This window comes from Neophocaena asiaeorientalis, unplaced genomic scaffold (genome assembly GCF_003031525.2).
Source record: "Neophocaena asiaeorientalis asiaeorientalis breed wild unplaced genomic scaffold, Neophocaena_asiaeorientalis_V1.1 scaffold72, whole genome shotgun sequence".
NCBI lineage: Eukaryota > Metazoa > Chordata > Mammalia > Artiodactyla > Phocoenidae > Neophocaena > Neophocaena asiaeorientalis.
Window position 1 is genome coordinate 8,755,853 of NW_020185336.1, and position 27,866 is coordinate 8,783,718.

The following is a 27,866-nucleotide window of genomic DNA, read 5'->3' on the forward strand; positions in this document are numbered from 1 at the left end:
ACCCTTGGATGCCACATAACATCATTGTTGCAGTAGCCTTGGACTTACCCAGATTCAAGGGGAAAGAATGTATACCCTGCCTCTCAAAAATCACATTGTAAGTAGATTGTGTGGGATAAGCTATATGGATGAGGCCATCTTTGGAAAATACAACTTGTTACAAGTATCTTTTTATTTTAGATCCATCACTATTGTACAGACATTTATTTCCTATATTTGTATACAGTAGATGCTCAATTAACATCTAGGAGATAGAATTGTTGACTCCAGATTGGGAGGAGGCAGCTCTTTGCACTGCTCTGGGCTAACAAGGGAGGGGAGATGGTGGCTCATGCTTGTGACTATGCTGTCCATTATCTCAAAAGGGTATAAAATCTCACAAGGGACAATTGCTAGGGGTTAGTAGAAAAGGTGCTTATGAAATGATTCCCTTGAGGTAACTAGTAGATGCCTTTGAGCTGTCTTCTTTGTCCAGGAGGTTTCTGAGAAGTGCCCTTTTGATTGTGAAGGGGAAAGAGGGGCCAGTGCTAGGCTCAGTTTCATGTGAGCAGGTGCACTGAAACTGTGCATCCTCTAGGAACCACGGTCAGTGCATAAAGCCCTGCCCCTTTCTAGTGAAGCTCACCTGCACTGCTCAAAAGTTTTGCATGTTTGGCAGTGGTTAAATTAGTATGAAGGTGAAACTCTGGGTAGGAAAGATGAGAGCCAAGTGTGAAGGCTGTGTCTTATTTAGTCTTAGCCTTGGCGGGGATAAATATTATAGGTGCCCATCAGAGCACTGGCAGTATCTATGTTGGCCTTCTGGTACTGAAACTAGTCTGTAACACCAGCTGAGGTCTGGTTTTGAAGAACACGTTTCTTGACCAAGCCAAGCAAAGTAAGCTGTGCAAAAGAGAGAGGTGGAGATAGGATGGATGCCCTTGTTCACAGAATTTGTTTCAGAACCCATTCCTGTTACGTGTCATTTTGTCTTCTTTGTTTCTCCGTCATCTCCTCTGAACTACCCTTCATCGCCTCACACTTGGTTTCCTCACTCAGCTCTCAGCCTCCCCTGCTCACTGGAAATTGACATATTAGTTCTCTCTACCTATCACTGACCAAGTTCTTCCCCTACTGATAAAATTCTTTGGTAGAGTATAACCTCTTAGTAACCATTGGGGGTTGCCTGATATAGGAAGAGAAAGCAACTGAAACATGAATTTCATGACAGCCTCTTGATACTCAAGTCAGATTCTCTGATTGGACATCGGTCTAAAGGGATGGTCAGACACAATTATTTCGTCGAGTTCAAGGTGTACATTTAGTGTGGCTTTCAGAATTACTGTTTTTGGAAAGCTACAGAATCTTGACACTTGTTGACTTGCCATTGAAAATGGCTTCTGTAGTGTGGGATAAAGAGAGAATTAGATTTCCCAGTGTGATTTTAATTTTTGGACCTCAGAGTTTGAGCGCAGTTTGCTGGATTTTGACTGGAGTGGTGGCAGTGAAATTCGGATCGAAAGATGGAGCAAAATCATTAGGCTCCTTGTCATCACGGTCCATCATCCTTCCTGTTCTCCAGGGTGGTTCAGTCATCATCTCCCTCTATTGCTCCTCATATCCAGGAGGCACAAAATCCTATTGCTTGTTCCTCTCCAGTGCTTCTGGCTTCTACTCTTTCCCGTTTCCCCCCACTGGCACTGATCTAGTTCAAGCCTTTATTGCCTGTTTCTAAGATTATGGCATTACCTGAACTGGTCTTTAGCTTTCTCCCTTCAATTCTCTTATAATCCAATGCCAAGTCAATTTTCCTAAAATTCCTATTTAGTTCACTTACGCCTCTCCTCAAAAAATGAGTGATTCCCTTTGGCATTCCCTGGCGGCCCAGTGGTTAAGACTCGGCGCTTTCATTGCTGTGGCCCAGGGTTCAATCCCTGGTTGGAGAACTAAGATCCCACAAGCCATGTGGAGAGGCCAAAAAAAAAAGTGATTCCCCTTTGATTTTTTTTAAAAATTTTTATTTGAGTATAGTTGGTTTATAATGTTGTGTTAGTTTCAGGTGTACAGCAAAGTGAATCATTTATGCATATACATATATCTACTCTTTTTTAGATTATTTTCCCATATAGGCCATTACAGAGTATTGAGTAGAGTTCCCTGTGCTCTACAGTAGGTCCTTATTAGTTATCTATTTTATATATAGCAGTGTGTATATGTCAATCCCAATTTCCCAATTTGTCCTTCCCCCCGCCCCATCCCCTGGTAACCATAAGTTTGTTTTCTACATCTATAACTCTATTTCTTCCCCTTTGATTGTTGAATCAAGTTCAAATTACTTGATATAATAGACAAGGGGCCTTACCCATCCAGCCCTAATAAAGTGCATAGTAGTTATCCCTTACTAAGCATCCCACAGTCCTGAAACACCAGTCTCATTACCAATCTCTGATCAGTTCTCTCTCTGTGTTCTCTCTTAATGGCTCTCCTTAATAAGCTCATTTCACATGGGAAATATTGATTCTTTCCTGGCCACCACATCTTACTATTGGAATTACACTGATTCTTTAAATTTCTCTTTGTCCTTCAATGGCAACTCCTACGCCACCTCAAGAAGAAATTACTCTTTCTCTTCTGTCTTCTTGAAGTGCTTTGTATCGTTTTCTGTCTTGTAAGCTATGGAAGTGGGCGTGTTGATTTCTTACCAGACTGTAGGCTCATGCAGGGCTGAGATGAGGTTTTAATAACTTCAGCATCGCTTTCCCTTAGCTTAGAGCCAGGTAGGTAGTAGACCTTTGCTAAAATTTGTTGTTTTGAATCGAATTTTCACAGATTTTCTCTGGGTAAAAGTTACATCTAATTCAGACCATTAACTCCAGTTTTTCTGTATGTAAAGAGTGTAAAGCAAGGGGGTATGTAAAGAAATTGTATGATTGGTTTTGGTGCCTAATTACCATGATTATATTTGCTAAGCCAAAAATTTTAAGTGTGATTTATTAAAGGATATCACAGAGATCTAATTGCCCAAGGACAATAGGATTGTTTCCTCAAAAATTGGATGTACAGTGGTCATTCTTATGTGTTAAAGCTTATCAACTCTAATAACTCTTGTAGACAGTAACTCCAATTATAAGTAACCCAATATGCTGACACGGGAAGTCTTTAAATACTTTGCTATATATGCCTTATGCCTTTGTTTTCTTCATCTGTTTTTAGAGGTGAGCTCTGTCATGTGGTAGGTTTATGAGAAGAGAGAACCTCCAACGTGTCTTTCCATCTTCAACTATACTAACAAGAGCCAACTGATGTGTAGGCTAGTATGAGAATTAGGGTCACAGAAAATTGCATATTAAAGTCTTAAAACTGCCATTTTTAAAGAAATGCTCTTTCTTGTGATTTTTTGTTTCAAATCTTTTTTCTATTATATTAAATGTTATAATGTTCAGAATCGATTCTCTTTGCACCTCAGCAATATTTAGTTATCCTGTTTTCAGTTTTGAAGTGTGTCATTTTTCCATCATACCTTCAGGTAATACATACCTATATATTTTGGTAATGTTATTCATAATGGATCTGATTTTCAGTCCCCTACATATTCAACTATCTCTTTTGGGCACAGAGCTTCCTTTGAGGCCAGTCAGAGCTTTGTTCATAGATGAAATGTGTGGAGGATGGGGGACGTTTCCCAACTTCCTTTCTCTCTGACTCTTTCATCATGTGTAACAAAGTTTTCCATTCTTCTGTAGATAAGAATCTTTTTGTGAATTTTCTATATTTAACACCAAGTGCTGTTAAGCAGCATCAGCCATTCTCACCACACCCACTCAGATGAAAAGTGAGTTAAAGACAATGAGGTTAGTCTGGCAGGAAATGTGACCCCGTAAACTGATAATTTTTGATAGTATCTTTCAGTCCTTGTAGCTGCAAACAGCGTGTTCTCTTCTGCAAATGCTAGGAGACAGACTCAGGCAATTTCCTTTTTACCTCATGTTTTTGTTTGCTTTTTGTTGTCGTTTTATGGTTTTTTGTTTTTGTTTTAGAGCATAGGATATATTTTCTTTTCTTCACATTCTTGGTCATTTGCTTGATTTCTTAGGGCTAGATGGGTGCTTGATGATACTCACTCCTTACATGCTCAGTTCTGTTTTTTTTACAGCTGTGCCACACAGCATGCAGGATCTTAGTTTCCCGACCAGGGACTGAACCTGGGCCACGGCAGTGAAAGCACCGAATCATAACCGCTGGACCACGAGGGAAGTCCCACATGCTCAGTTGTTCTTATATGTAGTCACTGGGTTTCATCCAACCTTCTTCCCCAGATGTCTTGCTTAACTTTGTAGCACTTAGGAAAAAGATACTTCACAAATTCCCTTGACAATACATGCTAATGTCAAATGGTTTTCTTTTCTGGAAAGTACCACCTCAAGTAATCATCTGAAGAGTAATAACCAGGTTGTTCTTATCGGGATATCTGAGGACATCAGTCATGTCCTCTTTTAGATAATCGGAAGACTGATACCAAGTTATCTATCTATCGTTGCTTTATCCAAACCCTGTCATTAGGGTCTTAGCTTCTTCCTGATTTCTTCTCTGAATCACCTCCCAGATATCCACAACCTATGAAAGACTAAAATTGGGGCTTTCTTCATTCTAAAGTTATTTTCCATATTGAAGTTTCTTCTACATGAAATAAACTCAGTGAAAGAAGTTTGCTTTTTCACCAACTAGTTCAGCTCCAACTCTTCTGGTTAAGAACCTCAAGGACCAGGAAGATATACTCCTGTGAAAACTTTTAGTAAAAGGTCATTCTGAGTCCTTCAACTTAGTGTCTTTATATACATGGCATTGAACACTTGAGGACAGACAATATATCTTTTCTAAATATTCAGTTATAAGTTTTTGGTAAACTGATCTAAAGGACCATCCCACCACCTCCTGCCCAGAGTAGTTCTGTTTTGGAATTAATTTATTTCTTCTAACTTATTTAGAATAAGTTTCTATGTGTTCTTGGGCAAACTGAATACCCTGTTTCTACCTAAGTTTCTTTGTCTATAAATGAAGCAGAGGAACGGGATTATGCCAAGGATGTTTCATACTCCAGTCATACTTGTTGATTTTGAGATTGTAGGTGAACTTCATTGTAGATAGAAAGGTGATGTGAAGGGACAGTTGGACAAAAAGACATGAATTTTGAAGTTACAAAAGAGTTTGGGAGTCAAATAGGATCATCTTTCTCCTGCTGAGAGAGTCTTCACCATAACTCAGGAAGAGTCTTCAACCTTCTACTTCCCCTGCTGATTTTCTTTCTTCTTCACCTTTTTATTTCCTCCTCCTTCCCCTATGCTCTTCTTTCTTCTTCTTTCTTCCCATTTTATTCTTCCAGAGGAAAACAGGCATACTTTTTCTAGGCAGCACACTCAGGATGCTTTTGCAATGACTACCCCAAATTCTTATTCTTATGTAGACTGATATTGAACAAAAAGTCTGTGACAATGTCCACGTGTGTTTTAAAAACTTTATTATGTGTATATTAAATTAACTTTGCATCTCCTTAGCTTTCCACCTGAGACAGAAAGGGCTCAGTGGATAGAATATTTATTAGAGAGTGAGATTCCTTATATCCATGATATTTTCCCTTCCCATGAAAAAAGGTCATGCTAATTCAGGGTGCATATTTTAGTACAACGGAGTTTTTTGCTTTAACATATTAATTTTATTTTCTAATGAAATTCCAGTTACCATGATTGAATCTGTATTCTACCTCCTTTCCTTTCTACCTTAAATAATCAAGGACAAAAAAAAGTCTTAGATTTATTTAATTTAGAAGAATAAGTAATAAGAAAAGCAGTTTCATTTAGAGTTGTTTTATCTCAGACTTTTTTCCAGGTTTTTTTTTTTTTTTTTGCTTTCCTATAATTATGTTTTAGTATTGAGAGTTATTTTTTGTCAGAGTATATTTCTAGCAATTTAGTATAATGTTGTAAATCAGTAAGAGTCTTTAAAAAATTTGTCCTGCCAAGACTGTGAAATACATTTCTACATATTCATTTTTGAATTGATGGATGGATGACAGGCAGTAGGCAGCAGGATTGAGTACTAAACGATTCTTGTGTCAGGCTTCAGAAATCTTAGCAATCTGATCTGGAGCACATGAAAAAGAGTAGGAAAAGAGCAAAAACAGAAATATGTATGAGAATTTGGTCTAAAGTCAGAAAATAGCAGCAAAGAATTATTTTTACTAGGAGGAATAGAAACATAGTAAGTTTAGAGAGCTGGAACTTTTGATACCATTACAACAAAATGAACTGATTATTTTGTATTTTATTGAAAGATTACTTGTGCCATGTTGAAATTTTACAGATTAGTTGAAAGACCATAAAAAATGATTGAAAATTTGGATTTATGAAGAAAGGTGAGAAAACGGCAAAGTGGGTTCTCATGATGATCTTCCAGTAAAAGGTAGTATGGTTTGGCAGGAAGAGCATTGCTCTGTGAGGTAGGAGACCTTTGCCTTGTTCTACAGCTGCTGCCAATGACCCAAGTCGGTTTACCTCTTTGTATCGAATTGTCCATATTAGTCAGTGAGAGCATTGGTTAATTTTTAAGGTCTCTCCAGCTCAAACTTTATAATGGCTTCTCATCTACCAGAAATGTGGAACAAGAAGAAGTGTACAGAGTGTATGGTGTTAACCTTGGTAGGAAAAAAAAAATACTGCATTTTTAAAGCTAGGGATGAAACATTCATAGAATTGGGGGAAATTTTATTTAATCTATGATGTTGGCATTTGGGTTCAATGTTTATCTTCTTTCCTTCCCTTTGTAAAGCCCATTGTGTCTTGCTTATTCTTAGCAGTTCAAATACCAGCTGTAAAAAAGAAAAAAAAATGTAAATAGAAAAATTAATGCCAAGTACAATTTCTTCTGGGGAGTCTACTTGTTTCCTTCCAGACTGCCCTACTTTTTTTCAAACGGGGTTTGCATGCCAGTTTTGTGTGTGTCTTTGCAAACTGTGTTAGAGTTTTGGCAAAAAAAAAAAAAAAAGTGGGGCTAAAAAAGGAAGTAAAAAGAAAGGCAATCACAAAATTAAATAAAACTAACAGACTTTCAGTACTTAAAAGCAAAATAGCGGAACTGTATTCCTCTCCACACCTAAAACCTTCACAAGCCCATGGAATCGAGTAAATAACTAACTACTCCTCCCTTGGAGAATGACAAAGAGGGGTTCAGGGTTTGTTGAGCAAGGACTAGACAATCTTCAAAGTCCCATGCAGTCTAAAGTTTCCATGACATGATTCCTGCCTCTAGGGAAATCGCATTCCAAAAGTGGAGGAAAGGGGAAGTCACACTAGGGCAAGGCGGTTCACTTGAAAATGACAAAGGCTGTTTTACTTCCTGGTGTGTCCCTACCCAACCCCCCTACCCAGCATTGTGGATAAGTATACTCTTTTTCCTGGGGAGTTCACTAATTTAGGGGGTTTTTGTTTTCCAGTTGCTTGAAAGAGTGAGCCATGTTTCAAAAGCCAAACCATTAAGCAAAGGATAGCAAACAGCAAGCAACGGGTCCAGTGGAGAGTGACAAATCAATATTGCTATGCACTTGTGAACTCTTTACTATTTTAGGGAATTTCTACCCTTTGAAAAATGAAGTCATCGGTTAGCAGTAATTGGAAAACAAATCGTAGTGAACACCGTTGCTCATGTTATCCCTGCATTTTATTTTATCTTTTTAAAGGTTCCTGGCTAATTCTTTTTTAATTAAAAAAAATTTATTTATTTTATTTTTATTTTGGGCTGCATTGGGTCTTCATTGCTGCTCGCAGGCTTTCTCTAGTTGCGACGAGCGGGGGCTACTCTTCGTCGCAGTGCACGGGCTTCTAATTGTGGTGGCTTCTCTTGTTGTGGAGCACGGGCTCTAGGCGCCTGGGCTTCAGTAGTTGTGGCGCGTGGGCTCAGTAGTTGTGTCTTGTGAACTCTAGAACGCAGGCTCAGTAGTTGTGGCACACGGGCTTAGTTGCTCCACGGCACGTGGGATCTTCCTGGACCAGGACTCGAACCCGTGTCCCCTTCATTGGCAGGCGGATTCTTAACCACTGAAGCATGAAGGAAGTCCCTATCCCTGCATTTTAGAAAGAATATTTCAAAAACATCTGTTTTGAAAAATCTACTTTAAAATCTAGTTAGTAAATTGACTCTCAAAGCCAGGGAAAGATGGGAGTCAGTAGCCTGGCAAAAAAACACCTTACAACCCTTGGTTCTGGGAGTGAAATCTTGGGTCTGTTTTCTGGAGTCAAGAGGGAAGGAAACATTCCCTATTTGGTTCTGTATCGGTATGTAATATGTAGAGAATTTTTGCCAGGTGTGTAAGACAAAATATGTGACACAAACACACTTGGCCCTTATGATAGGTATTATTTAGGGAGAGGAAATGCAGCAGCATGGGAAAGACTAGGAAATGTTAACAATATTCTCACCAGGGAGGGGAAGTACATCTTATACACCTATGGTGGAGTTGAATATCACATCATGGATAGGAGTGACAGATCGATACAATCTGGCTTTTCCTTCATTCAGTTTTTAGCTTGTAGCTGGAAGCCAGGGTTATATTTTCCTCTCTTTGTTCCTCCCTCCAAGCAGTTGCTATGCTTTCCTTCCGTTGCTCAGCCATGTTCAGTGTGTTTCTTTGAGGTCCTACTGAGAATTTTAAACAGTCCTGGCCAGTAATTACTGTCTCTCTCCAGATGCATCTCTTACACAGACTTCATTTTTATTCCTCTCCAGTCTTATGGAGAAGGGTGGTGCTGAAATTCTCTGTGTTACAGAGCTTATCTGCTGAATTCATACCACTAGCGAGAAAGACATAAAGTGCTTCCTTTTCTCTTCCTGCAAAATGGCATTATTTTTCCTTGCTTCTCTCTTTCCTGTAAAATGGTGATGATACATTTTTCCTGACACCGCTAATGCAAAATACAGATATTTTGTAGATTACTTACACCCTGGTTTGCCCCCTCTCTGACTCTAACGTTTTATAATTTCCACTTTGCACTTGTTCTGCTTGGTCTAAAAAACAAAAATTGGTTGGGACAATGGCTATTTCACCTTTTAGTGCATTCTAAACATGTCTGGTGTGTTCCTCTACCACGCTTCTGAGTGTCCCGTGTGAGCGTGCGAAATAGCTTGAAATAAAATTCTTAATTTCAGTAATTTTTATTCGGTCTGACTCCCTCCGCGCCATCTCAGAAACCGCTATGTGACACCTAATCAACGAAATTACCTGTTTCAAAAATCTTACTTATTTGACATATGTTAATCCAATTTTTACTAAACCAAGATGTTCAAATCTACGAGGGTCACAAATAGATATGAATTGGGGTTCCTGTCCTAATAGGAGAATGGCCATGCAAATAAATAACTGGGTTATATGGTGATGTACCAAGGGTTATGTGAATGGGGCAGATACTAAATTTTATGGGAGTTCAGTAGTGGTAATGAGATATTTTGGCTGCTGTCAAAAGGGAATACTTCACAGGGGAGGTGGAATTTGAACTCAGCTCTTAATAGCAGAGGGGATTTCAATGAATAGAAGGGAGTTTTAGGAAGAGGGAATAGTTTTAAAAAAGATGCAGAGGCATGACAATGCTAGGTATGTTCTCAGGAGGAAGGCTATTATATCTTGGCACCTCTAAGTCAATTTATTTAGATTAAAACAAGACTGGAACATTAGGTAAGAATTAGACGGTGGGTAACATTTAATGCAAGGCTAAGAAGTCTAAACTTAATTATGTAGGCATGGGGTAGGACATGATTAGATAGTAATAGTTAGGTTTGGGAGACTCTGTATTGGGAGACCCGTTGCCTGCTATTGTATGTGTTGAGGACTGAACCCAGGGCCTCAGCTTGGAAGCAGCAGGTGGTCATGGAAAGGAGGAGACAGATGTTAGACATTCTAGAGGCAGAAGTGACAAAACATGAGGTCCAATCAATAGAAAAAGAGAAGTCTGAGATAAATGAGATGCTAGGCTGTGTTCTGCTCTACAGGACTGACTGGGTGAGTCTAGTTTAATGTGTGTACATCTTGGGGTATGGAGGGGAATATGTATTGGGAGAAAAGAGCCCTGACTGCACTTCTTCATGTTGTTGCACCTCTACTTGACCCTTTACATTTCTGAGATTAAGATGCTTCTTACCATCTATGGGCACATTTAATGTGAAAGTTTTCCTTGAAAGGTTGTTAGTAAATCAATGGTGAATACTGCAATTGATGGCAACTTATCATAATAGAAATAAAGTTTAAAATATATATTATTACTGTATTGCATTTTCATTTTAAACTGCCAAATTATTTCATTCTCATTATAATTAAGCCAAACTACCCAGTAAATATAATTTACATTAGGTATTAAGCACACAGTAAATATTATTCATCAAATACCTACATTGCCCAAAGAAAAGAATCACTAGGAGAATAAATCAGCTGCCAGAACTTTGGGGAGATTATGGATGTATTCATCAAATGCGTACCAAGCAGCTCTTATGAGAAAGTCACTCTTCTAAGGGCAGGAGGGATACAAAGATGAATGAGAAAGAATCTCTGTCTTGGGGTAGGACTGGGGGCTTACAAGTTATTACAGAAGAAAGACAGGTGCACATAATTTTCACAGGGCAAAGTGCGATTTATCATAAGAGAGGTCCTTTAGATGTACTTTGGATGCTCTGGGGAGGTGATGCTCATATCTGCTTGGGGATATCAGGCAAGGCTTCATGAAGGATGTAGCATTTAAACTTGGCCTGGGAGAATGGGTAGGATTTCTACAGATAGAGGTGAAGTAAGTGAATCCCGGTGAACCGTGTGTTATGAACAAAGGTTAAGTTGGAAAGAACCATGCATATTCAGGGAGCACAGCAGTCCAGGGTAGTTGCAGGGAAAAGTGTGAATAATAGTAATAACAGTGATTACAGGAAACATTTATTGAGCAGTTACTATGTGCTAGGTCCTGTTACACTTTATTTGGCGATATGTAGAGTGATTGATCCCATTTTATAGGTGAGGACAGTGAGACCAGGTCAGTTAATTAACTTGCCCAGGGGTCTGAGAGCTCAAGCTGAACCAGTTGGCCTTATTCCTTTCATAAGCAGTGTGCTTGTAAGGGCACACACAGGAATATACAGCTGTGAAAGAATGCTGGACATGGGTTAAGGAAGGTGCTGCATACTATGTGATGGAGTCTGAAGTTGACTCTGTAGCTAATGTTATGGCATTCTCTGGATTTGGAACACTCTGCCACCCCCCTTTTGGTATGTGTAATAGAATCAGTGTGTGTAATGGTCTTTAGAAATACGGTACCAGAGGAGGGTAGGTTGTGTGTCAAATTCTAGCAGCCTCCAGGGAACATTTAAAACCCTTAAATTGTTATAGGACTTTACATTCTCAAAGATCTTTTTCACTTCCAATGTCGTTTATTTTGATCCACAGATTGATGCGGCATTTCTCCCTGCATTGGGTATATGGGAAAACATACCCTACATTGGTACTAACTTTGGCTAAGCAAGCCCCAGGGCTGATAGATGGTGGAGCTAGAGAAGGAAGCAAGATCTTCTGGAGCTTAAATCATTGCTACTGCTTTTTCCTCAGACCTCTTTTCCTTTTACTGGTTTTACATCAACGGTCCCCTCTTTACATTCAGAGGTGTAAATGGGTCTACATGCTGTAATTGGTGGGTTTGCTCAACACTGGAAATAAGTACTCCTAAGTAGAAGATAGTATCCTTGCCCAACGAGAAAAATGGACCAGTTTCTGGCTGACACAGTCAGGACCACACAGTCAGGTGCTTGGTCAGGAGACTTCTGTACTTTTCCACTGATGAGGAGGGAGTTGTCCTAGCTGCTGCCTCTTAAAACAGTGTCAGGATTTCATGGAAAATTTCGCAGACTTCTCTTTTGGGAACTAGGCCAGCTGTCCCACTATCTTAGGTTAAATCATTCATTTCACAACCTTTCTGACCCCCACTCTGCAGCTTATTAGTGAAATAGAATGTCCACAGTGCTTGGCTAAAGAGAAGGTGTCACTATTTCTGAATTCAGCACAATTCTTTGTCATATATTTGTATATTAAATTTCAATACTGGTTATTTCAAAGAACTTCCACTGTGTTTTGGGTTAATATCCTGGCCAATGAGGTGCTGAACAATCACCTATCTGTTCTTGAGATTGACAGCACATTGCGCTTCTAATATTGTCATAATATCTCTAAATGTAAGCAAGAATAGAGAGTGTATGTGCTTCCTAGCGTATCAATTTCCTAGTTACCATGACAAATTATCACAAATTTAGTGCCTTAAAACAACAGAATTTTTTCCCTCACAGTTGCAGAGGCTAGAAGTCTGAAATCAAGCTGTCATAGGGCCATGTTCCATCTAAGACTCTGGGTAGAATACTTCCTTGCCTCTTCCGGTTTCTGGTGCTGGACGTTGATACTGGGTGTTCCTTAGTTTACAACTGTAAAGCCTACGATCCAAACTCTGCCTCTGACATCACGTTGTGTTCTTCCTGTGTGTCTCTTTTTAACATGGCATTTTTCTCTTCTTATAAGGACACCAGTCATATCAGATTAGGGCCACCCTAAGACCTCATCTTAACCTGATGACATCTGCAAAGACCCTGTTTCTAAAATGTGTCACACTCACAGATACCAAGGGTTAGGACTTCAACATCACTTGGGGAGATAGAATTTAACCTATAAGATAGTAAGCAATAGGGCTTCCCTGGTGGCGCAGTGGTTGAGAGTCTGGCTGCCGATGCAGGGGACACGGGTTCGTGCCCTGGTCTGGGAAGATCCCACGTGCCGCAGAGCGGCTGGGCCCGTGAGCCATGGCCGCTGAGCCTGCGCGTCCGGAGCCTGTTCTCAGCAAGGGGAGAGACCACAACAGTGTGGGCCCGTGTACCGCAAAAAAAAAAAGCAATAATTGGCACTTTTCCTTTTTATTATGGTTAATTCTATACAGATAATAACATTTTATCTAGATTGTAAAATTCTTAGGGGTATGAGTTGAACTATGGTAGAGGGAGTACTGTTTTGTTCTTTGGTAAGTTCATAGTGGTTGTTCGAATCACTGTTTTAATTGCTGTCACACTGAGACATTTTTTTCTCTATCTTTCCTACCAGATTCTGATCTCCATGAGGGCAGGAGTCATACCTGGCTCATACGCAGTGTTAGCACAATTTGGGGAAGGCAGTTTTGCATAGTGGTTAACCTTGTCGTTGGAAATGGATGATGTGGATTCTAATCCCAGCTATGCTAGGTATCAGCTGTGTAATGTTGGGCAGGTGTTTTAGCCTCAGTATCCTCATCTGGAAAAGCATGAGAAATATAATACTGTTCTCATTGCTTTATGGGATTAAACTCTTTAGCACATTGCCTAGCTGTTACAATGACTATAGTCTCAATACATTTTTGTAGAATTGAGTTGAAGGAGACCAAGTAGTCCAGCCATAGTCCTGCCATTAAATTACTGTGTCTCTTTGGCAAGACTTACATTTTCTAGGCATTATTTTTTTTTAATCTGAAAATTAAGGGAGTTAGATGACATGGCTCTGAGGTTCCTTCCAGTCTAACATTCTGTAAGTTCAGCTGGTATCTTCTGATGACTTCAAGAATATATATATAGTTTCAGTTCTATATATAGTTGATTCTATTCTAACAAGCACTGTGATTACCAAAGGAAGATGTATTGTTAGTGGTTTATCTCCTGTCCTTACCACCTTGTGCTTATTTGTTTGGCTTTATTATTTTAACTCAGTAAAGTTAAAAAATATTTACTGATGCCCACTGTTAGTCTCTGTGTTAGATTATACATAGAAATGACTACTATACTATTCTTCCCTGTGTTACATTTGAATATCAAAGAAGTTGAGATTGCATATCGTTTTCTGAAATTGTAATTAGACAGGGATAGAAAGAAAATAGGGGATTCTGATGTTCTAAGACGTTACCTTATTGCTCTTCTGTACTTCCTTCTGGTGCACACACATTTCCCACTACCTGCCCCTGCCACCTTTCTAGACTCTGAAAACAAAGACGGGGAAGGTGAGGATCAGTCCATTAAGCTGCTTCCTGCTGGCCCTTCTCTGCTGATTCTCTTGCTATTGTCAAAGGCAAGTCTCCACCAGGTGGCCAATCCAGGCAGCTCTGGGGGGTGAGCAGATTGGAGGGGTGTGTCTACTTAGAGAACTCCAAGGTGAAAGCTCTCTTTGGAGCTGTTCCGTTTGGATGCAGCCTGTTTAACACCTTTATCCATTCAGTTAAGAATATTTGGGGCCTCTCTAGTAGATAGCATTTGAGCTGAGATTTGAAGAGAGAGACAGAAAGAGAGAGAGAAAACAAGACAAATGAAGACTGGTGGGGAGAGCAGTGATCCGGGAAGAAGGAAGAGTCAGTACGAAAGCCCTGAGGAGAAACTGCTTCTGTTGGAGGGTTAGAAGGAAGGCCAGTGTGACCAGGATGTGGTCTGATATGACGCCATAGGATCTACTAGAACAAACATGACCTTAAATGACCGGCTAAAAAGTTTGGATTTTATTCAAAGGCCAGGGGGAATTTACCTACATCTCAAGTAAGTATTTTGTTGTTCCAAGTATTACACAAAATTCCAGTCCCAAACAGGTTTCTTGCTTTCTAAGAAGCTACTTTCTAAAGCACTAAAGCCCTTCTCAGTTCTGTGGGGTGGCTGTGCCCACCCGCATTGAGCAAGTTATGTAAAAGCTGAACCCTGAGTGTGACACAGGGTGTTAGTTAAAGGAAGAGGAAGGAACACTGTCACCTGTTTACCTTGAATTTTGATGAAAGATTTCGATTTTGAAATGGAACAGTGTGTATGCGGTGGGGGAAGGTGGAGGTAATAATGACTAATGAGAACTCTTAGGCAGTTGATAACTGCCATTTGAAAACCGCAGATTTCAACAGGACAAACTAATGCCCTTTGCTTCCATAAGAATTAGCGGCGTGATTGCACTACTCTCCTTTACTGTACTATTTCGTGGAGACTTCAGCAGTCCTTTTTGAGGAGGAATTTTGCTTGGTTGGAAGAACATGATAAAGAAATATGAAAGAATTACCTAAAAAATCCCATTAAGCAAAATAAAATTTTAGCCTATAAACAAATGGCAAACATTCAGTAGATAGACCAGTAATTCTTATCAGTAAGCATAAACGGTATGAGGACCTAGAAAATCATAAGGTATTCTCAGCAAAATGTGATTGGCTTTTAAAAATTCTCTGTGAGTTATTAATATTTTAAAAGTTGACCAACTAATATAAGAATGCATACTTATTAAAAAAAGGTTCAAACCATATGTATAATAGAACAAAATTTGGAAGTCTTCCTTCACAAACCTTCCCACTTTCTCCCTCAACTCGTTCTCCAGAGGTAACCACTGTTAACAGATTAGTATATACAGATCTTCCTCGACTTACAATGGGTTTACATCCAGATAGACTGAAAATATTGTAAGTTGAAAATGCATTTGATACATCTAGCCTACCGGGCATCATAGCTGAGCCCAGCCTACCTTAAATGAGCTCAGAACAGTTACATTAGGCTACATAGTTGGACAAAATCACTTAACACTAAGTCTGTTTTATAATAAAATGCTGAATATCTCATGTAATGTATTGAATACTGTACTGAAAAACAGAATGGTTGTAAAGTCTATCGTTTGTTTACCCTCGTGATCAGGTGGTTGACTGGGAGCGACGGCTTGCTGCCCTGCCCAGCATCATGCGTATCTTGCCCCATGTTGCTAGCCTGATAAAAGATCAAGATTCATAATTCAAAGTATGGTTTCTACTGAATGCCACTTTCACACCAAGGTAAATTTGAAAAATCCTAAGTCAGACCATCTTATGTGGGGAACCATCCGTATTATGTAGTCTTTTTTATGTCTGTATGTGTCACTGTACATATAGATACATGCTCTTTCTTTAAGAAAAAAGAATAAATGGAAACATATCGGGCACATTGTTCTATCTTTTCCCCTACTTTATCTGTCTTAAAAATATTTATGCACGTAATTGTTTATTTTATACTTTCCAGTGGGTGCCGAGCATTCCATTGAATTAAATTATCGTAAGTTATGTAGCTACTTCTCAACTGATATACATTTAAAACTTCAATTTTTCAAAATTTCAAACAATGTCACAAGAAACATACTTGTTTTCTGCACATGTAAGGGTACTTCTGTCGGATAAATTCTTAAAAGTAGAATTCCTGGAGTGCATTTTAAAATTTCAATACTGTCAAATTACCCCACTAATAAAGTTTTATTGATTTATATTCCTACAAAGTGCTAAAAGCCCATTTACTTGTAACTTCACCAATACTGGATATTGCCAATTTTTATTTTTGGTTCATTTTTTGGTAGGCAACAGTTAGTATCTAACTGTTGTTTCAAGTTTTACTTTCCTGATTACTAGTACGTTTGAACATCCTTTAATAAGTATATTGATGATTTGAGCTTTCTCTGTAAATTATCTGTTCAGAGCCTTTAATCATCTAAAACTACTTTTCTTCAAAGAATAAAGTATTCCTTATGTATTATGGCCTTTAATCAATTATGTATCACAAATAATTTCTTGTTGTCATTTAGCTTTAACCTATGTGTATTATAGCTTCCATTGAACAGAAGTTGTTTTTCTTTGAATGGAAGTTATTTATGTTACTAATGCTCTCTGGACTTCTCTGTATTGTTAGGAAAACCATTCCCAATCTAATCTTACTAAAATACTTTATTTTTTTGCTATTATTTTAAATATTTAAAATTATTTTTATACTTAACTCCTTAAGCCACCTGGAATTTATTACTATAATGTAATAAAAGACTATAACTTAATTGTTTCCACACGGGTACCAACCCATTTATTGAAGGGGTTATTCTTTTCCTAATGAATTAAAATAAGTTAATGATATAGTAAATTTCTGAATATTCACGGATATGTTTTGGGATTCTCTATTCATTGACAATATTTGATTTGTCATTATTCTTTTCATTGACCTATTCTATTTGACCATACAGTCCTAACTCTTGTAATATTTTCTGATACCCAAGTAGGGTGATTTTCTCAATGCTCATCCTTACCTCTATCCCCTACCATTATTATTTTCAAATTTTTCTTAGCTCGTCTTGTGCACTTTCTCTTTTGGATGAGTGTAAGAATGTATGTCAACTTTTATAAACAAGCAAACAAACAAAACCTGTGTGATTTTGAATTCAGTACATTGAATATTTTAGAAAATTTGGGGATAATAGACATCTTTACAAGAAGGACTCTTCTCATATGGGAACATGGTATTTTTTTCCCTTACTCTGGAACGTTCTTCATAAAATCTTAAAAATGCTTGCTAAGTTCATTCCTGTTTTATGAATTTTGGGCTGTTTTGATAGTATTTCTTTCCTCTGATATTACCAGTTCATATCATCCACTGCTGCTGTATGAGAAATTTCTTTCTTTTTATATGTTACCCTTAGAATCTTACATCTAGGAAAACTATCTTATTAAGTCTGTTCTTCAGTGGATTGTCTTGGATATTCTAGTTATGCAACCACAGCACCAACAAACCTTATAGTTTAGTCTCTTTCTTTACAAATTCTATACCTCCTATCTGTGATATGAACTACAACAGTGATCAGTGGTGAGGGCTATTGTCATCTCTGCTTTCCTTCTCACTGTAATGGAAACACATTTCAACATTGAAGATGATATTTTGTGGGTGTTTCTGGTAGATACCTTTCATTATGCTAAGAAGGTTTTCCTTCTATTCCTCATTTATTTAGGATTTTTCAAAGCAAAGATGAATCACTATACTGTCGGTGTCTATTGCATTGAATTTCTTCTTTCATCCAGAGATTTAGTGACGTCTGTTAGTATTTTATATCCTAAAGTTGAAGTATCCTTGTATTCCTGGGGTACATCCTACTTCGTTGAGAGGTATTATTTTTAATACACTATTGGACTCAATTTCATATTTTAATTGTATCAGAATTAATAAGTGAGATTAGCTTAATTAGCTTAATTTCCTCCCTCCTTTCCTTCCTTCCTTCCTTCCTTCCTTCCTTCCTTCCTTCCTTCCTTCCTTTCTTCCTTCCTTCACTCCTTCCTTCCTTCCTTTTTTCCCTCTATATATAGTTTAGGATCAGATTAATTAGCTTTAGAGAATGCATCTTGTTTTATGCTCTGGGACTATTAATATAAGATTTGTATTTATCTTGAAAATTTGGTATAGCACTGATAAAGTAACCTGGGTCTAATCTCATGATTTTTTGACTACTTTGACTACTGTAAAAGGTTCTGTCCACATCTTTCAGATCACTCTTATAGAAGACTATAGCACTTTGGAATATGGGTTAATAGCACAAAAATTTTCTGCCAGTTTAGTTTTTCTTCTTTGATGTTTTAGAACAATATAGTTGAATTCATTTTGTTAAATATCTACTGCTCTACCCTTTTCTTTTTCTTAACAAACATTTACTGAACACCTATAGATATAGGACATGAGTGTAAATTTAAAGATAAGAGATGGGCCTTGTGCTCAAGGTAATTAGAGGAAATTAGACAGTGTAGAAACAGACTTGTGTACAATTAACTGTAGTCTAACAATGAAATATTAAGTCTTAAAAGAATGATCTGAAAAAAGTGATATGAGAGCGAAGGCAGATACCATGTCCTGCCCTCCGTCTGCAGCACACAGTGGGGTATTGCTCCAGGACCTTGCTTCAGATGTGTAAGATCCCCCATCCATTAAACCATTGATGTCTCTAAAAAGAGTGATATGACATTTCAGAGATGAAGTTAGGTAAGAACTTGAAATTCTTTAATTTAATTTTAATTTTATTTTATGGACAATGAGGGACTCGTGAAATCTTTTGAGCAGGTAGATAGCTTGATCTGCTTTCATTTTATTATAAAATAAAGGGGATGATGAAGGGGAAGACAGCTTCAGGCTATTATATTTGTCTTAAGGTAAATTCTATAGAAAAGAGAAGTTGTAAATAGTAGAACACCTTTGTAAATCAAGGTTTGAGGGTTGAAGTCACATTTGTATGGAAAGATTAGTTTTTCCCCACATTTTGTCACAAAGGATACTTTTGATCAGGGTTGTTATTAAAAATATTTAGTAACTAGTATGACACAGGTCCTGACAATCAGAACAGGGAACTGACCAATCAAAATAGACCAAGTCATAAATATGTAATTAACAAGTGTGACCATACCAGTATGTACTGGCTGAATGTCAAACTTGCCTTTGACTCCAATTTTATAGCCATGGATCTCATGATTTGAAATATTCTACTTGTTAAACACATTTCATAAATTAAGTAAAAAGATAATTTATTTTCCAATTTCTTAATTTAATAATAGATTTCTATAATTTATATTAGCTTAAGATTAGTATCACACAACTAAATTGATACAATTTTAGCATCCATCTGTGAAACTTGGTTGTTGGTTGGCCTAGTGGCCTTATATCAGGCAAATATGTAATTTCCATTTGGTATTTTGAAATATTAAAATATTTCCCTAATTTTATAAAATTCCCAGAGGACAGGTAGACTGCTGTCCTCAAGTAACAGTGTTGATTTAAGTCATGTACCTTATAGCAGCCTGGAGATGTTTTTAAAATCAATCTCTCTCTCTCTGTCTCTCTCTCTTTCTCTCCCTGTCTCTCTGTCTCTCTGTCTCTCTCTCTCTCTCACACACACACACACACACACACACACACACACACACATTACATAAATGTCTTTATAATTGACCATATTTTTAGTTGCCAAAGTCTCTACCACTCCCTTTTGTTTTACACATATATGTTATATTATTTTACCTACCTGAACCCAGATGGCATATGTGTTTGTAATCCCTGATTTAGATCTTTTTATGTCTTTGGAGACATCATTTTGTTCATGTCATTATCCAATTCCAATGGTAATGAGTCATGCTGTGATAGGGTTTTAAAATTTTTTCAGGTGGCTCCATCTCTTGAAGCACTGTTAACTCAGAAGATTTTACAATTTACATTTGGCAGGTTCTGCTTGAGCTGAATTCACATTGACTTCCATTTTAGTTCAAAGACTTTCTGTCTCTAAAATTCTACTATTGACCTTCCAAATGATTTTGAAAATGACAATTGACTTTTTATACTATGCAAAACTTCTCATTTTTATTTTTGTTTTGAATCTTCCTTCTACTTATATACACTGCTCCTTCTCTAAAATCAAGTCTCTTAAAACTGCATGTCCCCAGTCCCCCCACCCCCCAGCCAATAAAAGCATCTGTGATCTTGAGTAATTCATGATGGTACCCTTGGCCCATATGCATAAGCAGGGACCAACTGGCAACATTCTTGTGCCACCTTGGTCTGCCTATTACTTTCATGGCCTCCTCATTCCTCCCCTGGGACCACTTGCTGATGCTGTGACAAATTCCAGTCTAAGATATGGGCAACTTTGTGCTGTAAATGGGCTGGTCTTCCCCTCCCATTGTTCTTTGTAAAGATAATGGATAATTTTAGTGAGGACAAAGTAGTGGAAGGGCAATCAGAAGAATGCTGAATGGTCACAGACCACGTGGCAGATATAATGTCTTTTTGATGACCATTAATGAGCTAAGATGTACTTTGGGGAAAGTACATTCCAAGGACTTCGTGAGAGGATGTTATGACTGGATCCTGTAAGTCTTGCTTATATTCACAAGAACTCAATGTCCGCACCTCCTGACTTTTACATTGCACTGACCATATTAAGTAGCCTAGTGGATGGCAAACAAATGGCAGAATTTGGGGAAGTTTTTCTTTTTCCTTTGAAAAAAAAAAAGGCAGATGGTGTTTTGAACACAACTTGCCATAGAACATGAAAGCATAAGAGTTCTGGCTGTTTGAAGGAGAAAAAAAAATAAGTCGACTTATTTTAATGGTATAAACTAGCTTTAGGTTTTCTCAGGGGCTTAAAGAAAAGAGCACTGAGAAATGGGAGTGAACTGCAAGATAAGTTTTGTGTAACAAGTACCTCAAACCACAGGAGTCACATGGGCTCTCTCTGCTTTGCTACTTTTGATTACTTGTCAGAGGGTTACGCTTTTAGCTTCCCCCAGCCTGCAAGGCCACTCAACCATGTGCTAGCTGGAGTAATCTTTATTCACCATGTCTTTACAAAGGCCCATGCAACAGAGCAGCAATGGCAATTTCGTGGAGTACTGCGCTGGTCCAGCGTATAGCTCTTACCCCACACTCACAGGCAGCTTTCCCATGGATGATAATAGAAGGCTTCAAATGCTGGCAGATACTGTGGCTACTTTGCCTCGGGGAAGAAAGCAGGTATGATTGCTATTTTGTACCTTTTAGAGTGTTCATGTTCTCTTGAGAGCAGAGTGATATGTTTGTCTGACTGCATATTAAAAATGTTATTTTACCTGCTTTGGAATTAGTGGCTCAGAGTATGGGTGAGGAAGGAGGTGAGGATCCCAGAGAGCTCCTGCACTAATCCTTAAATCTTGAAGATTTAAGACTATAAGACAACATTTTTAGGGCAAAAGTTAAAAGAAGATTGTTTTTCTCACTGGAAGAGGTGTTCAGGTAAAATAAAAATCATTGAGCGCATCAACTTGAAGGTGTATGTAGACACAACCAGCTTGAGAGTTATTGTTCCTTTTTCCCTTTTCCAGTGTCTCCCATTGATTCCTTCCCTCCCAGCCTCTCTCCCAGTCGTTGATAGTCATTTCAGTTCATAATCCAATGAGAATACTTTTTTTAGGGCAAATTTTATTGACTAAATTATCTTCAGTTCTGGGGCACTGGCACATACCTCACACTATTGGGAATTAAGACTCTTAATGGGATAAATGAGTGCAAGATCCACCACTTACTAGCTGTGGAATCTTGAGTAGAGTCACTTTCTTCTCTAAGATTCAGTTTTGTTTTTTCTAAAATGAAGATAATAATAGAACCATCCAGTGAGGCTCTTCTGTGGCTTAAGTGAGGAAATGTACAGTGCTTAACAGAGTGACTGACATGTAGTATGTGCTCAATAATTATGCTACTATTTTAATTTTTATTGACAAGTATTTCCCTAGAGAGGAAAACTCATTTGGAAAAAATCCATGTACAACTGGATTTATTGTGCGTTTTTTTTTCATTTTTCAATTTCCAGCTAGTAAAAAAAATTTAAACCAAAACACCTCTTCAGATTTTGGTTAAATAACTTGCTATAATGCCCCACGTACATATCTGAATACAGAAAATATTAAGAATTGCCTTAAAGCATGAATTTTTGCCCTTAAATCTTGTATGCACATCATACGTTACTCTTAAGCCTTCTAATTTCAGGATTAGAGAGTTACAGCATAGTGGGAGAGTCGTGATCTTTTTCCAGTGATGTACATAGCTGATTCCTTGGTATTTTTCACAATGAAGATAAGGGAATAATTTGTCATGGTTTGGATGATTGACCCTTTTCAATCCAAAAGTGCCTTTATGACATTGTTTAACATAATAATGAATATTCTTATCAATTTACTGTCTGAAACTAAAGCAACTGTGGGAAGTACCAAAATCTCTATTCACTTTTCATGTGTACAGCAGTGTAGGGTGTACAAAGATGAGAAGGGCACTTTTTCCTGGTCTTACAGGGTTTACAATTGAGTAGGCAGAACCAATAGGCATTATACAACGTAAAATAATATACCTGCTCCAATCCAAGTACATGTCTTTGAATACAACCTTGAAGGATAGATATTCCAGATATTGAAGGGTATTCCAGAGAAAAGGAATAATTTAAATGCCGCAGCACAGATCTTGGGGCTCTTAGGGCAGTTTAAGTAACAACACATTATTGTGTTAGGTGGACCTGATGAGAGTCTGTGTGGGAGGGGCGGGGAGACCTCAGAGCTGGGCTGCTTTACACAACACTTGGACACTTTCCCTGAGGAAGTATTCATTTGACCAGCACAGGGAAACAACTGAGCATGATTGAGTAGAAGGTTTTAGGAACCTTAGTCGGCCAACATGCTTGTCGGTAAGTGGGTAGAGACTAGCAGTGAGGGAGCAACTTTTGTAGTTGGAGAAAGAAGATTCGAAGGAATGGAGAAGAGGCTCAGAGGCTTGGCTGTGAAGGCAGTGAAGAAGGAGGAGACACATCTGGTTTTAAGCCTGAGTGAAGGTAGCATGAACTAAAAAGAGGAATCAGTAGAAGGCTATTGGCAGAAGATAATGAGAGGGATGTAGGCATATGTACCTGAGTGTGTGTGTGTGTGTATAATCTGTATAATATCTACACATACACACACATTTCCACACCAGTTATTTTATTCATATGTTCTCATCTTTTTTAGTTCTTCTCTTTTCCCTTTTCTCATATTCTTTCCCATGGTAAGACTTCCTATTCAAACAGCTTTTTCTTACTGTTGTGAGATTTACTTAAGAAAAAAAAAAAGGCAAAACAAAACATCTTGTATACGATACTTCTGATTCTATACAATTATCATCAGTGAGGCTTGATGCAAGTTTATCCCAACAGTTCAGAATTTTCCAAATGGATGTTCATTTCCCTTAACTGGTTTTTTAGAGAATAATCACCTATTTGGCACTGACCGAACTGCAGGCAACAAGATCCCTTTGAGGCAATCCCACAAGCAGGTGTTTCTCTGCCCACTGTTATTTTCAACCCTTTCAGGGCTGATGTCAACAATTCATACTTCTTGTTATCATTGGCTTTGCTTTCTGCAAAGCTCTATCTGGTTAGCCAGGGTGTTTATACTCAACATTATTTAAAAACAGATTTCTGTGTGTTTATATGATCTCAATACCTTTATTTGTAGGAGGTGACACACTCCCAGTATGGCTCCTACTTCTGAACATGGTTTTAGAAAAAAAAACAATCTCTACAATAGAAAACGCTGTAGGAAGGAGACAGGATGAAGTAACGTCATCTTGATGAATGTGGCAATGCTAAAGGAGTACCACTGGACCTTACACCCACTCTCCCAAGGGTAGTAGGTTGTCGTTGGAAAGTAGTTTTCACTGAATGCTATAGTGAAAACCTGACAAACAGAGGAGAAGGCTGAATGTGCATTAGTGGGACCATAGACAGACTCTCTTTACCTGGTTTTCTTTTGGTTATCAAATTATTACTAAATAGACAACTTCTGGAAGGGTTATTTCACTTGTAAGTTCAGGTACAGAATAATGTGCTAAACCCGGTAATGCATGTATTTCTGGGATGGGTTCGGCCCTTCAGGAGCTTTTACGTTATTTCTGGCTACACACCCATCCATTACCAAAACTCCCAAGTGTTCCTGACTGCAAGATAATTTGATCATTTAATGTATACGTTTAGTAGAAAACTGTTAATTTCACTACAAAAGAATTTGAAAAGTATTCTCTAATCCATACTGTGGTATGCTTAGAGACAATATCCAAAATTTTTTTCTTGAAAAAGAGGTTCATGGGCCCACAATGAGACTTTCCTGAGAAGCCACAACATTCTTTTGGGGTTCCTAAAGGGCCCTTAAAGTTAAAAACTTGAGTTCAGCTCTATTATTTTGCTAATCTTAGACTATTTCTGTGGAGCCCTGCTATCCTAAAGCTCCTGACTTAAAAAGAAAAAAAAAAAAAAACAACAAACCTTTGTTCATGGAAGAATTGGGAAGAATGAGGCTGGGGACTGGAAAGGGAGCAGAGCACATAATTTTGGGACTTTTGAAACAAACAACAAAACCAAAAATACCTCATCTGTGAATAGGTATCCTCCCCTCCCCGACCCACAACAGTTTCAGGAAAGGAGTACACAGAGGGGACAGGAAGTAACAGGCTGTTACTTAGCAGCAGAAGTGGCTACAGTTTGGAACTCCAAGCTCCTCTGCCGGGCTGTCTGGCTGGCTCTGGGGCAGATTATTCCTAGTTTTTGCAAACTGACAGCTGAAGTATTTGGTCTTGGTTTTGCACTAAAGGGACATTGTGAATCATTGCATAGCAGCAAAAATTACATTTTTAACATTGATGTCTAATCTTTTAAGTCATCTGACTAAAAACAGAAGAGACGGATCCTCAGCCCTACCCCAGGCATCTTTATTTTAGAAGCTCGCAAGGGGTTAAAGAGCTGTCTACTCAGCAGATGTAATTGAATGTGTAGTTTGCAGCCCTGCCAAACTGCTAAACCTAGATTTCTCATATTAGATAATGTGTAATAAAAGACAGCTGTTGCCAGCATATGCTGTTCATTGCACACCAGTTCCTCATTCATGAGTTTTGCTGTCATCCCCACAGCCCTAAGAAAAAGCTCAGGCTGCGAGGGCAGTCAAGGGAGCAGAGACTCCACTGGTCAGATTCTAGAAGAGGGCTGCTCACTCCAGGGCTGCAGGGAAAACTTTTTCTAAAGTGTAAGACCTTTGCTAAGACCTCAGACGTACTTCTTGTCACTTAGGCAGGTAGTTGGTTGAACCCTGAGAACATTCCTTTCCACATCGCCTGAGTCTGACAGCCCAGATCAAAACCAAGTAAGCATTGTGGCAAGATGTGGAACGTGTCAGAGAATTTGATGGTGCTTAATTTATTTAAATTGTTTTTTTATTTAAACGTTAGGTGCCTATGACAGGCTCATTGCTGATCCAGAGTGGAAACTAATTCATAATTTGATTTAGTCTGAGTTTTTCCTTTGTGTCACTGATGACCTGGATCAGTCAGTCCACAAGAATTGAGTATCTGCTCTGCCTCTCACCTTGTGCTAGACAGATATTTCCATCTTAATCTAGTCGATTAGCTAGATAGAAAGGTTAGACCGAGAGAGGTGGGGAAATTTCCTTCTCTATAGAAGTCTGGGATTTGTCATGTGGACTTAAACAATTTTATATTTGAATCTATCTAGAATAATTTTTGATTTAGAAGGCAGGTTAAATGGTGGAAGAGATGAAATCTTGAAGTTCCCATCAATGCTATGATTATTTGCTTAGCAAAAGGGTATTTAAAATTGGTGAAGGAAGGCTCAAAATTGTAAGGACTCATTAATTTTTGCCACCATTCATTCATTTAGCAGTTGTGTATTAAGGCATTACTGACTTACTTTGTTTTCTATTAGTCCTTTTTTTATGGTTCTTGCTGTTTTGTGATTCCGGTGTTTGTTTTTTTATCATTGTTTGTTTTCTTTCATTTTAAATTTTACTTTATATTTTTAAATGTCTACCCTTGAGCTTTTCCTATGGATATTTAATTTAATGAAGGACAGAGTTGAAGGCTCTCTTACTTTGGATCTCCCACCACCTCTTACCTGCTCGTATTGTAGTCTAGTAGTTTACTTCTGTTTGTCTGTTTAGCTGTTTTTATGGTTCCACTCGACTCCAGGCCCTGTGATGGGCACTGGGGTAGAAAGTAAAACAAATACATTCCCCAAGAGGCCCAAAGGATACGGGGAATTATGAACAGAAGTGAGGTATTTAATCCAGTCTGCCCTTCACATAAATACACATCTATGCCTCCACATGAATATGTGCATTATCTGATGAATATTGACAGCAAGAGTAATGATTTTAAATATAAACCCTAGTTATGATTTACAGATAGCACAATTAGGTATGACCTACCTAAGTACTTTACAATCTGAAATAAGGATCAAAGCCAAGCAAATGGAAATAATGAAAGTAGATTAAGAAAATGTGTGTACAGTATAACACAGAGGTTGAGAATGCTTGGGCATATCGAATTTACTGCTATCTTCCTCAAGAAGGCAGCCTACTGCATAACTGAATGGTCCCCACCCTTGTTAATGGTACTTATCAGGACGAAATCAGGCTGAAACAAACCATACAAACTGTTATAGGTCTTCCACAGTTAGTCCTTATAAATTGAAAATAGATATTTTTTAGCAAATATAGAGAACTTTTTTCTTTTTTTGGTTCTGAGCCTTCCTATTGCAGTCTTCACGATGATATAAATGATTTGAAGTCCAAAACTGACAAGAGAGGAAAATATAATTAATTTACATCAAATTGTTAGGAAGAGGTCTTCGTAGGTCTTCATTACGTTAACATTACTGACCAGTGGCCAAATTCTGAACACTGAGCCATTCCAGAAAATTTGTGAGAATGCTGACATTTTGTACTTGGTAATTCAAATTCCTTATAGTGATGTAAACTTCTCCACTAACAAATGCCTTAATGAAGATTTAATTTGTGCATTCATTTCTTCTACGTGTTTTTCTCCTGGCTTTCATCCTCTATTTTACTTTTATTTGTTTGGACTCCTGCATTGATCTCCTGATATTTTCTGTAGTCCTTGACATATGAGAAGCATAATAGGTTGCCAGTTAAATAAACACCATGGGTTAACTAGTAGAATGAGCTTATGTTTTGGAGCCCTGGACCAACACTTGAGAAAGAGCTAATTAACATTTGTTAATTCCTAAACAAATAAACAAAACAAGAAACACAAAAACTCAGTATAATTACCTTAAAAACAAGATGCCACTTTTTGTTAACTTTTACTTTGTTTATAACGGTAGACTGTATCCTGGAAGCTTATGTTTATATGATCTTTTCCCAAAACATGCAGAGGAGTAAAGGTGATGTTATTTATACCATTTACATCATTCTGAGGTTCCTTTCCTTTCTTGGCTGGAAATCTCACTGTACTCTTTTAAAACTATTGCAAAAATAAATCATAAAAAGAATTGAGGTTTTGAGTCTCTGATTTCACCTGAATTGTGCTTCTGGGTATTAGTTAGTTCTTTGGAGATGATTTTGTCCTGCTAAAAACAGTAACATATAGAACTATTACAATAAACACAGTCATTTCATCAGCATCTCCCCAAACTATCAACTATTTGGGTTTTTTTTTTTTTTTTTTTTTTTTTTGGGGGG

The 27,866-nt window shown here is 38.0% G+C and overlaps 1 protein-coding gene across 2 annotated transcripts in view; it reads left to right on the forward strand.

The window, feature by feature from the left end:
- The window catches only part of CYTIP (cytohesin 1 interacting protein), a 66,088-nt gene that overhangs the window by 16,137 nt on the left and 22,085 nt on the right, over positions 1-27,866 (forward strand). The window contains exon 1 of one of the 2 annotated variants that reach the window (XM_024735986.1): positions 21,070-21,336. The exons of the other annotated variant lie outside the window; for it this stretch is intronic. Within the exon in view, the coding sequence (XP_024591754.1) occupies positions 21,163-21,336 (174 nt within the window). The 5' untranslated portion in view covers positions 21,070-21,162. Of the gene's footprint in view, positions 1-21,069; positions 21,337-27,866 lie in introns of those variants that run through there. 2 annotated transcript variants of the gene reach the window in all.